The sequence below is a fragment of the Grammomys surdaster genome, unplaced genomic scaffold (genome assembly GCF_004785775.1).
Source record: "Grammomys surdaster isolate TR1022 unplaced genomic scaffold, NIH_TR_1.0 130, whole genome shotgun sequence".
Taxonomy (NCBI): domain Eukaryota; kingdom Metazoa; phylum Chordata; class Mammalia; order Rodentia; family Muridae; genus Grammomys; species Grammomys surdaster.
Window position 1 is genome coordinate 8,288,119 of NW_021604588.1, and position 11,589 is coordinate 8,299,707.

At 40.4% G+C, this 11,589-nt stretch overlaps 1 protein-coding gene across 1 annotated transcript in view; it reads right to left on the reverse strand.

Moving 5' to 3' along the window:
- LOC114614763 (putative dimethylaniline monooxygenase [N-oxide-forming] 6) overlaps positions 1 to 9,433 on the reverse strand; it is a 22,758-nt gene extending 13,325 nt beyond the window's left edge. The window contains exons 1-2 of the mRNA XM_028760369.1: positions 9,200 to 9,433; positions 1,722 to 1,910 (exon numbers count right to left, since the gene is read on the reverse strand). Coding sequence (XP_028616202.1) covers positions 1,722 to 1,910; positions 9,200 to 9,331 — 321 coding nt within the window. The 5' untranslated portion in view covers positions 9,332 to 9,433. The remainder of the gene's footprint in view (positions 1 to 1,721; positions 1,911 to 9,199) is intronic.
- Positions 9,434 to 11,589: the final 2,156 nt, after the last annotated feature.

Here is an 11,589-nt window from a genome sequence, read left to right on the forward strand (position 1 = left end):
CCTTCCTTCCTTCCTTCCTTCCTTCCTTCCTTCCTTCCTTCCTTCCTCCTCCCTCCATCCCTTCCTTCCTCTCTCCATCCCTTCCTTCCTTTGTTTCCATATAACAATAGCATGCCATTATATAAGCATGTATCAGGAACTTGATTAATGTTGGTAGGTATTACTGCCATAAATCAAGCCAATCTCTGGCATTTGTAATTCCACAAATGAATGAATAGAATAAGTAGATAAATGTAATAAAAGAACATGTGGGGCAACTTCGTTGTGAGTCCTCTCGAGCTTCAGGAAGCTCTTTCTGTGCTTCTCAATAAATCTTCTTCATTATCCTGTTAAAAAGTTTCAAAAATGATAGCTGGAAAATTTAATTTTAACTATATGTTTGGAACTACTCAAAGGAAAATTATGTAAATACAGCCTCAAGTCATAATTTTATTGATTGTTTCCTTCATTATATGTATGTGTGAACCTTTTACTTAATATTAATTAAGACAGGGTTATCAAACAAATATAGAACGTTACTGCCAGTTACAGAAATAATGACTGTGGTTCATAAAACTTCTAAGACTCATTAAGAAGAAATATAATGGCTTGAGCAGGTAAAGGACGGGGGTCATTTAAGTTGCTACTCTTTTCGTAATGTCATAATTTCTAACTGTAGTGAGAATTTTGGTTTCTTAAAAAAACCAGTTGTTATGTGAATATGTTTTGTTTTAATCCCAGGTGTGGGGTGGGCTATGGGGCTGCTTCCGATTGTCTACAGCTGCTAACTATGATTGTCCTTGTGCTCTAGGAGGGGTGTGATTTTTGCCAGCTGGAGATAGTTTACAGGGACTCTTGAGAGTGTATACATGTGAGACCTCTAAGAGGGCCTGGGGAGGTTGCTCTTTCCCTAGCTTCTCCCCTTGCTGCCCCTGGTTGCTGTTGTTGCAGTTTGTCAAGAGGTCATGAGCAAAAAGGAAGAGAATAAATTGGATATCCTGACCAAGAAGATTGGGCTTGCCCTAAGGAACTCAATGCCCCTAATCATAAGGAAGTAGACTAAAGAGATCTACACCCCCTTTCCCCTCTAACCTGTCTCTCCTACTTAGTGTTGTAGGAAGGGATTGGGGTGGATGAGGGAGGTAGAGATATAAAAACCCGATATAGTAGACCAAAAGATACGCCAAGATCTAACAAATGCTACATTTGCTTGGACAATATATAACTCATAGATATTGAACTCATAGGAGTCTAAATATAGACTAGAGAATTTTGGATTATTTTCCAAGCTTGAGACAATGAGGGTGGGAACTTGGCAATGGTAGGATATCTGTCTCCAGTATCTTCTAAAGCAGCGGTTCTCAACCCCCTTTTGGGAGGGAATCACATATCAGATATCCTGCAAGTCAGATATTTATATTATGATTCATAACAGTTGCAAAATTACAGTTATGAAGTAGCGACAAACATACTTTTATGATTGGGGGTCACCACAACATAAGGAACTGTATTTAAGGGTCACAACATTAGGAAGGTTGAGAATCACTGAACCTTAGAATCTAACATATTTAAAAGATTTCAGAGAATTGCAGGGGGTGGTGCTGTGAGTGCATAAATGCTTATAGTCTAACAGAACTACTGACTGGTGAGGCTCATACACTTGGTATATCCTGCTTGGTGTTCTGTCCTTCCGTCTTCTCTGACGCTCATGTAATACTAGTGGTACTGGGTACAGGTCTTACCTCAAACTGTATATATCTCAAAAGACCCTTCTTCTGAGCAAACGACTTGATGTATTCCTGGAGCTTGCTGTGATGCATGTAGTTTGGGAAATCATCAGGATAGGGGAAGTCTGGAAAACACATCATCTCTTTGGAAGAGTTGGTGAAGACCGACTGGTAAATGCTGGCTCTTCCTTCCTCTGCGTGACTCTAGGAAGAATAACAAAACTGTAAAAACAAGCCAAGAATGGTGCTCTTTTCTGAGAATATTTAAGTCTTGTTTGATCAAATCCCTTTTAATATTAAAAATTAATAGTTCTCTTGTTTATTACTTTTCTTCAATGGCATCTCTCATTGGGTATGCTAACTACACTTAATGGCATTCTTCATGCCAAGAAGTAGATGGCCAACACAAAAAACTTAATTTTTTTTGGTAGATCAATCAGTCTGTCTGTCTGTGTGTCTGTCTGTGTGTCTGTCTGTCTGTTTACCTATCTACCTACCCACATACCTAACTTTCTGGTCTTTTGCCTGTGTTATGGTTTCTAATTTTGTGTTTTTATGCATTTTGTTTGTGTTTATGTGTTTGCTTCTTTTTTTAGCCTGATTTTTTTTTTGCCCATTTGCTTTCTAAAGAGAAAGAAAGAACAAAAGAAAGAAAGCAAAGGAAGGAAGAAAGAGGTTGTGGAGTTGGATAGATAAGGAGGTGCAAAGGATTTGAGAGGAGTTGGGGGAAGGAAACCATAATCAGAATGTACTGTCTGATTTTTTTCAATAAAAAATGTATGAAAAGCATAGTTCTTTTTTTCAGATATAAAATAGAAAGCCCTTTACATAGGACTGCATAGAACTGATCCGTTTTTACATTAACCATCCTCACCCAATTAACCTAGTGCTAGTTCTTCTATAGTCTCTCAGCAGTTTCCTTCTTTTTTTCTTGTGTTGTCACTGGTTCAGATGTCATGCTCACTTTGAAAAACCAACAAGGATTCAACAGTCCAAGCAATGTGGCTTTTCTCTCATGTAGTTCCTACATAAACATCAGCACCCTCTCCACTGGAGACAAAACCCACGGTGTTACCCAAAGTTTATCCACTTTGATATAATCAGAATTATCAGAAATTATCCCCAACTGGAGATTCCTGAGTTTCATTTCCAAAATCATGGATTCCTGCCTCTGATGTATGGTCTGAGAATTTGCATTTCTAAGAATTTGCAGAGGAACCAAGGGTGGGTGATTTCACATTTTGGGAAACTCTGTTATAAGTGAAGTGTGTCCTTGAGGAGCCTTTAACTCATCAACTATGGGATTCATTACACACACACACACACACACACACTACACAAACACAAATCACACATACAAGCACCACACACATGTACAGAAACATACCACACACATCTCACACACACTACACAAACACAAATCACACATATAAGCACTACACACATACAGAAACATAACACACACATATCACACACACATACACACATACACACACACTACACACATCACGCACATCCATACACACTACACACACCATACACATATACCACATACACACAAAACACCACTCACACATACATATACCACACACACTCATACACACATATGCTCACCACAAACACATATCACACACATGCACCACACATACACCACACATATCATACACACACCATACACATATACTACATACACACTACACACATATACCACACACACGCCACACTACACACACCACACACACACCATACCACACACACACATTATACACACACATACACACACACACCACACACACACACACACCACATATACATCCCCCACACACACCACACCACACACACATATCACACACAAACACCACACTATACACCACACACATGTCATACACGCATCACATATATACCACACAAACATATCACATACATACTACACACATACATCACACACACACCACACACCACACACCACACACACCACTCCCTCTCCCCCTCCCCCAAGGAAAACTGCAGAACTTAGAACACGTGTCACTTCTTGGCATTCGATTTTAAAGCCACTGTGTAATTGAAAAGCGTCTTCTTGGTGAGAAGCAGTCAGAAGCTAAATTGAAAATAAACATTTCCTGTCTCTTGTGTGGACAGGATAAAAGTGTACACAGGGTGCTGCCTTCAAAACATAATTCAACGCTGGCAGCCTCTATGTTCCCAAGGCCTGAGGGTATTCTTATGTAACAGAGGAGACAGACACAGTGTCATATTGCTGGATACAAGATCCCCATCTCTCTCGCACCCTGGATAGCCCTGGGAAGATGAAGACAGAAAGATCTAGAAAGGATCTTGAGGTCTGTGTCTCTGAGAGGAAAGGTCAAGCTGAGGCCTCAGTGTCTCCTTTCAAGTTGAGAATGTTCCTTTTCTCTACCCATGGTTGCCACATTTCTCATAAATTTAGAGGCTCGAAATTTAAAAAATCTTTTTAAAGGCTTGCTTGTAAACATTTGTGGATGTCAGAGAAGGGGTGAAGGTCCCTGCGTGACAGGTTCTGGGGTCCAAGCCACTGCTGTTCACTCAGAGTGCTTCCTGTTGCCAGACGTGGGGTGAGGAGGGAAGGAGATGTCTCAGCTGCCCATTGAGAGGAGGGAGGGCTTAGTTGTGGACCAGGGCCTGGTTAAAAATATAAGACTATGCTCTGGAAAAAGGGGTGATACAGCCTGGAATTATTTTCAAATTGAATAAATCCATGTGTCTTCCCACACCCACCTCTTGGTTCTAGCTAATTCAAACATGACAACTTGGAATTTTCTTCAGACACTGTTCTTCAAATAAGGGAAAAATATAACAACAAACAGTTGCTTCAAAACCCATGCCTTTTCATTATTTCAATATGTGAGGTGGTTTGAACCAGTCAGGAGGGAATTAGGCTCCAGCTCTGCCTCAGGTTGAGAGATCATGTCCTAGAACTAGGGTCCAAGGTCTGGGGGTGCATTACCAGCACATTGGTGTGCTGTCTAGAGCTTCAACCTCTCTCTCTTTTGATTTAGATCATAAATGACTTAAGGACAAGGCCAGAGGCAAATTCCAGAATGTTCTCTGTATTTCTACAAGTTTGCCTTTATTGCCTCTCACGTTTCATGTCTGCTTGCCTGTTGAATGTCTGTTGGTGTAAATCAATTTTCCAACTCTAGTTCCAAAGCTGCTTCCTAAACTTGCTTTCTTTTTCTTCCTCTCATCAACTGTCAATTGTCTTTGCATCCACAACTTCTGTTGTCTTTACTGCCCTAAGTGCACAGTTGCTTATGTCATAGTTATTTTAATTGCTATGGCCACTGGTAGGTTTCTCATGTTTGAGGGAATGACCTCACACTATTGTACATATTCTAACAGGGCCTCAAACCTTAGTAGGACCCAAGGTCTTAGCACAACTGACTCAATGATGGAAGTACCATTCAGATTGTAAAACTCACCATGTAGACAACACCATCTGCCAAAACTGAAACAAAGACTAAATCCATTGAAATTCATATAAATTCCGGAAAAGTCTCAAAATATACTAAACTTGTATTTTAGCTTCTGTAGTTCTGCTTCTGGCTGTTTTTGTTAACTGAAGCATGTCAACCCAGAACATGGTTTTTGTATTTAAAGGGTCACCCTGAGAAAGGCTCAGTGCTACACTGGCATCCCAAACTCCCAGTGTAGTTGAAGGCGGGCTGATGAAGACATTCTATTGCCTTAAACCCATGTCCCAGCCATTCTTCTCTGGGACATATCCAACCAGTGCTAATGGCTTAGCGGGTTACTTTTTAAAAAAGGCATGAACTGGAGAGGGGTACTAGAGGGGGAAATGGGAAGTAGATATGGTCATATTTTGTTGTATGCACATGTGAAATTCTTAAAAATAAAGAAAAAAATTTAAAACACTGGTTTCCTAGTGTACTTATTACTTGACACTATGCCTAACATAGTACTCTACAGACTCTGGATGTGTCTGTCGAGTAGATGCAGGCATTAGTGAGGGAAAGCTAAGCTCAGATTATTCTGAAACTTTTTGTTTTCTTTTTTTTTCAGCCAAAAATGATCCTAATCTATTGCTTGTTTGTTGAGAAAATTGTTATTGCTGTGTTTGACCATGTTACCAAATTCGGGGTTGTAATCTGTACTCCAAAAATTCAAGTTCAGCCACCTGTTCTCAAGAAGCCAGTTGAAACAGTCAAATTCACAGTAAGAGGCAGAAAAGGAGACTTAGTCAATGTGGCCACTGGGAAGAAGGACACTGAGAGCTAGTGATGTCCTCCAGTCCTTCTTACAAGTCCTGAAGTGAGATTAAAGTTTAAACAGAGGACCTGGGATATGCAAATCTAAGCAGTCCAGGACAAAGTGGGGTCCTGCCCACCATTGATCCATCATTGTCTAGGCCCCAGTTTCATCATGGAAGGGGGCCTAGCAAGGGTTAAAAGCAGTTGGTACTATTAATTCTCTTTTTAGAGAGACAAAGGCGTCCAGTATTTTCCTTCTTCCATCATGAGATTTCTGGGAGGATTTCTATTGTCTATAGTCCAGTAGACTGAGGATACAAGTGTCTCTCTAGAACATCTTCATCTCCATCAGGACAGTTGCAGCCATGCCACCCTGAATGCACCAAAGTTCAAACGTGCAAGGTCAAGGGTCAAGTCTGGTAAGTACTTAGATGGGAGAAACTTCTTATTGTCAAACTAACCAAGTCTTTTAAGGACGTGTTGTCCTATTTGAGTGTGTGAAACCAGAAGCTCACTCACATTTAGTCTGCTAGTCTTTAAATCCCATTTGGATTCTGTTTCTTAGAAAAAGCACGTAGTGAAAAGTTCAGAGTGGTCAGGTTTCTGTCTTCTCCCACACCTTCCACCCAGCAGGGACTCACAAGATGAAAACTTATACAACACAATTTTCCAAAATTCCTGTAAGCAACTTTTCTTAGAAAAGAATGAAGGATTGGGCTTGAGTGGAGAAAACTAAAGTTTCAAGTATTTGAATGTATCACTCCTCCCCCCACCCCTCACACAGGGCATTCTGGTTAGAATTTTGCTTATATATATAACCTGATAGAAAAGAGACATTCTATCTTGTGGATAACCAGAGTCTATCATGTTTTGCTTCCTTACATCAACTTCCTGAGGAGATGATAATGGCTAACGCACAGATTCTTTCTTGGACGCAGAAGATCTAGTACCTCCTGTGTACCTTTTATAGATTGCTGATTTTTCTTATGATGCTGGTATTGGCTCACTGCCAGGGCATCTACATGACACTGGGCACCATTCACAGACCACGAAGTGAATAGTACTCTGGCATTGCATTACATAAAGCTCTACTTCCTTTGAGGACATCCTGCAGAATTTTCTCCTGACTTACGAAGATTTCAGTAGCTTTTATCCACTGATTTGACAAGAATTAAATGCTATCTTATTAACAACCTTTAGTCTGAGATACTTAGGGCAGCACATTTTATAGAATATGTACAGTACTGAGTTATGATCCATAGTCTCCTAGTGAGGTCTGGGATACCTACCCATAATCAAACATGATAAAATTTCTTCAGGGTAAAATAAAAGTGGGAATTAGCCATATGTCAATTTGGCTTATGTTTTTGATTTCACTGTTACTAGACTTCAAGTCACAGTTTGTGACCCAAGAAGCCAGGTTTGTCCATTCATCTTCAATAAGCCACTTGGGTCAGCCAAATTAATAGCAAAAATCATAAAAGGTGAATTTATTTAACGTGACCATTGGGAAAATGAACAAAGAGATCCAGTTTCCCCTCCACTCATCTCCAGGTTCCTAAAATGAGAATGATGCTTAAATAGAGGCCTAAGGATACACACATTTAAAGAGTCCAGGTCATGGCATGGTCCCACCCATCGCTGACTCATCATTATCTCTGTAAGGTTGTAAATCTCTTTCTTCTAGAGAAGAGCTTTCTCCTTGAATGGCCCAGACATTTCTCCTCTCAACTTGAGGTCTGGGGAAATCTCAATTTCTTGAAGTTCATTGTTTTACTAGTCTGGTAGCTAACGTGCCTCTTAGAATATACTCAGCTTCTCCAGCCTGGTTTTACCATATACTTCATGGTCAGATTACTCTCATCATTACCTCATGAAAGGTTTTGCTATCAGTTGAGTTCTTGTTTATTTGATATCAAAGAATTGTGGACTTAAGTTATGACACCCTTCATCAGTAGACTAGAAGCCACTGAGGTGTAATGATTGTGTCATCCTACTTGCTAGCAAAACCCAGACACATTCAACGTTCATGTAGTATCCAGTTCTTATTGATGAGATTGTAGACAGTTATATTATGATTTAATTTAAGCTGACAACACTTCTCTGGGGAATTATAAAGAAAATGGAATTCTCTAAAAATTCATTTTCAGAGTTGAAGATAAAATCTATGACTACATATTTCATGTAACACTTTGCCTTTAACAGGACCAAAACCTACAGAAAAATCTTGTGAGATGAATACAGAGCCATCCTAAATTAGTACTAAATTCTCTATCAGGGAAATATTTTTTTTCAGGTGGGCAAGAACTGAGACCAAGATAGAAGATGATGGTTGTTAGGCGAGTGTTGTGGATACACTATCTTTGATCCAAAAAAAAAAATATGTATCACTTACATGGAGTCACATTGACTGGAAAACTCAAGACAGGAAAGCTAGAAGTGCTCTCAAACCTGGCTTTGGAAACTTAAATGTCATATCAAACATTTTATGGCCATATTGTTTTTTAAAACTAGATAGCAAAAATCATAATTTTCTCTTCAGATTTAGAATTGACAATCTAATAACTACACACATGCTTATTAGATGATTTATAATTTATAAACTACCCAGAGAGACAAAGTTAGACATCAAATTATATCCTTTTGCATGCAAGGCACATTAGAGGCAATCTAATTTCCAATATCTGAATTTTATTGATGAGTTCTTGAGCTCCAGAGTGTGGTAGTCAACCGCCTAAGATTTATCTGTCTAGAAAACCTGAGTTTTAGGAGACAGAGCTCAGAATTCGAGTCTAGTCCAAGTATTTTAAAATAGTTTTGTTGGCATTTCAGAGGAATAAAGGATAGAGTCTCTGCAAGCACCTTTGCAAGAAGGTTGCTGTGTATTATTTTTAACTAATTACTGACATTAGCTCTCTATCAGTTTGGAGAATAGGACTCCAGCAGACAGATCTTGGTATGATTGATAGGCTAGAGACTAGAACCACATCACAAAGTTACTAGCTTTCTTTGAGGACATCCTTTAAGGTTGAATAAGCTCAGCCCCGTTGGTGTGAAGTCGTTTTGAGTGAACCAATATTACATGTTAGTAATATGAAAAAATGTTAGTGTGATAGAAGAGGACTTACCTTTCCAGCCCTGGGGCTTTTGGAATATGGCTTTCAGGTGCGAAAGAGAACCGATCAGGTGTGATTTGCAATGGAAACCATCTTTCTACCTTTTGTGTCCTAGAGATGTACTACTTACCGAAAATTTCCATAGGCCTCCAACATCGTTGCTTCTTTCAAAGCAGATGGGGTCCAGCCCTTCCTCCAAACAGCACCGTATTGCGGCCAAGCCACTGACTCCAGCTCCTACGATGGCCACTTTCTTGCCCATGATAGGCGGAATGAAAAGAAGAGTCCTCAAGAGAATGTCCTTTGACGCTTAGGGTTTTTCAGTTGAAATTATTAACCGAGTTTTGTGTGTCAGGATCTTCACCTTAACACAAGAAGACACAGGTACACATTAACAGTTTGTGTTTATTATGTACAATTCTGGTATATAATAAAATACTAAGCCTGCCCTTTTCGATTACTCCATTCTCTAAGAAATGACCAAGTCAGGGACTGCCACGCAGGCAGCACCGTGAAGATCACCGAATCGATGCTCAACACTTCCAATGAAGCTTCAGAAGCTGAAACTAGAAAAGCCCCTCCTATGTGAACCCGCTTGCATCAAATCCCTTCGGTGAATACCGAGTGCCTGATTCTCAGGGATTTTACCTCTGAACTACCCACCTCTGTTCCCCTTCCCAGAGAACCAGCAGTTCTCTAAATGTAGAAGAGAATGGCTTTTAATGTCTTTGGATGTAAAAAATGGAGAAAGGGGGCGGCGCTATTTTTCTTAAAGCAAAAATTCCCTTTCCTTTGTTCTTCTCATGGTGTAGAGCTCTGCTAAAACCTGGAAGAGAAGGATTGCGTGTGGTGGGAATAAGTGAACAACAGGAGGGCATGAGGGAACAAGTAAGAAAGGGGTGGAGGAAGGGCATGAATGGGGGCCCTTGTCCCTTGGCTCTTAAAAAATATACAATAGTGACTGATATGGTCACTGGGCTGTAAAGTGAAACTCTGGGAGATTAAATAACCAATAATTCTTTCCTTTGTTCTTGCTTTGAAATGACAGAAAATGTAAACAAAACCTGAGCACCTGGACTATAAGAAAAGAATTTGTTGGGCCATCAGTGGGGGTGAAAAAACAATAAACTTCAAACTTCTCAAGACTTTAGACAGCTTGATTTGGGTTGCCGATCTAATTCTTGCAGGTTGTGAAACTGACCAATGTGAAGAGCACCCTGTGAAGCCAGGAGTCTGCTCTCTGACCCTCCCCTAATCCCCCGCCTCCGACATCCCCAGCCCCTGCCCCTGCTCTCATCTTTAAGAGTCAGAAGGGAGTCCAGAGTGGAAACAATTAGCTTGTTTGCACATTTCCATCTCCACCAGGCTCTTTGCTTACCCAAGTGCTGACTGTACTAACGTGTTTCACGGTGTTCTCCATCCTTGTGTAATTTGTCTCATCGCAACACCCAGAGCTAGTGCTTCTTCATCTCAGAGACCCCTTCACACTCAACCTCTAATTTCTTCTGCCTGGAGCTAGCTAAGCAAATGGCAAGGATCCAGAAAGTACGTTTAATTTAAGTAGCTGTTTAGGAATTTAGGGATTTTTTTTAACAGTACTTTTGAAATTATTGAGCTCCAGCTTTTATTAGGATGTTAGAGAACTGTAAAATCTCCAAGCTTCCTCTGGGGAGGTGATTAGGAGTTCAAGTTTGCATGGGAAGTGAGACCACAGAAACTACCTGGTGGGTCTCAGGGTTTTTAAATATAGATTTTACATCTCCACTTTCCAAGCTCCAGAAGTGGCTTGCAGTGTGATCGTCACAGAGCAGGGCTGTGTGAACAATCTGTTCTCTGGCCTTTTGACTGGCTTCCCTGGCCAGCGGATTAGGACTTTTTAGGGAGTCAATGGAATTAAAGTATGGAAAGAGCTGGTGTTTGCCAGACAAGCTGATTATTGTAGAATCTGTGAGAGCTTGGGGAGAGTCTCTGGATGGTTTTACATTATGTAATTCTTTCTTATTTTTGTATTTTGATGGACCTAAGGGAACCATAGCTAGAGGCCTTGATTTATTGTGACTTCAGGTCTCTGGGCTTCACTCCCTGTCTCTTGGACCGCTCACACTGCATAGGCCTGCCTCCCTTGGTGGGGCTGTGCCTGGCTGCCTCTGTTTTAGCTCAGGCATAGAAGAGGCAGGGGAAACAATTTAGCCTTATCTTCCCTGGAAGCTCCCTTCAGTTAGCAGACACCTAACATCTTATCTTTTAGTGACACCTTTACTTAGGTGAGAGGAGATCCTGGACCAAACAACACCACCAGGAAGTGAAGGGCAGAACAGTAGAATCCTTTTTCCTGTCTTTCACCCTGTGTTCTTGGTACCACCCTGTCTCAGCAGATGAACTTTGGCTCAACTCTGTTATTTCTATGGAGCTCTTTTGTCTTTGGCAGTAAATTTTCATCTTTCTGTCTTCAGGATATATGTATCATTTGGAAGCTCCAATGACTTCAGGAAATTAATTTTCTTAAATGATAAATTTTAT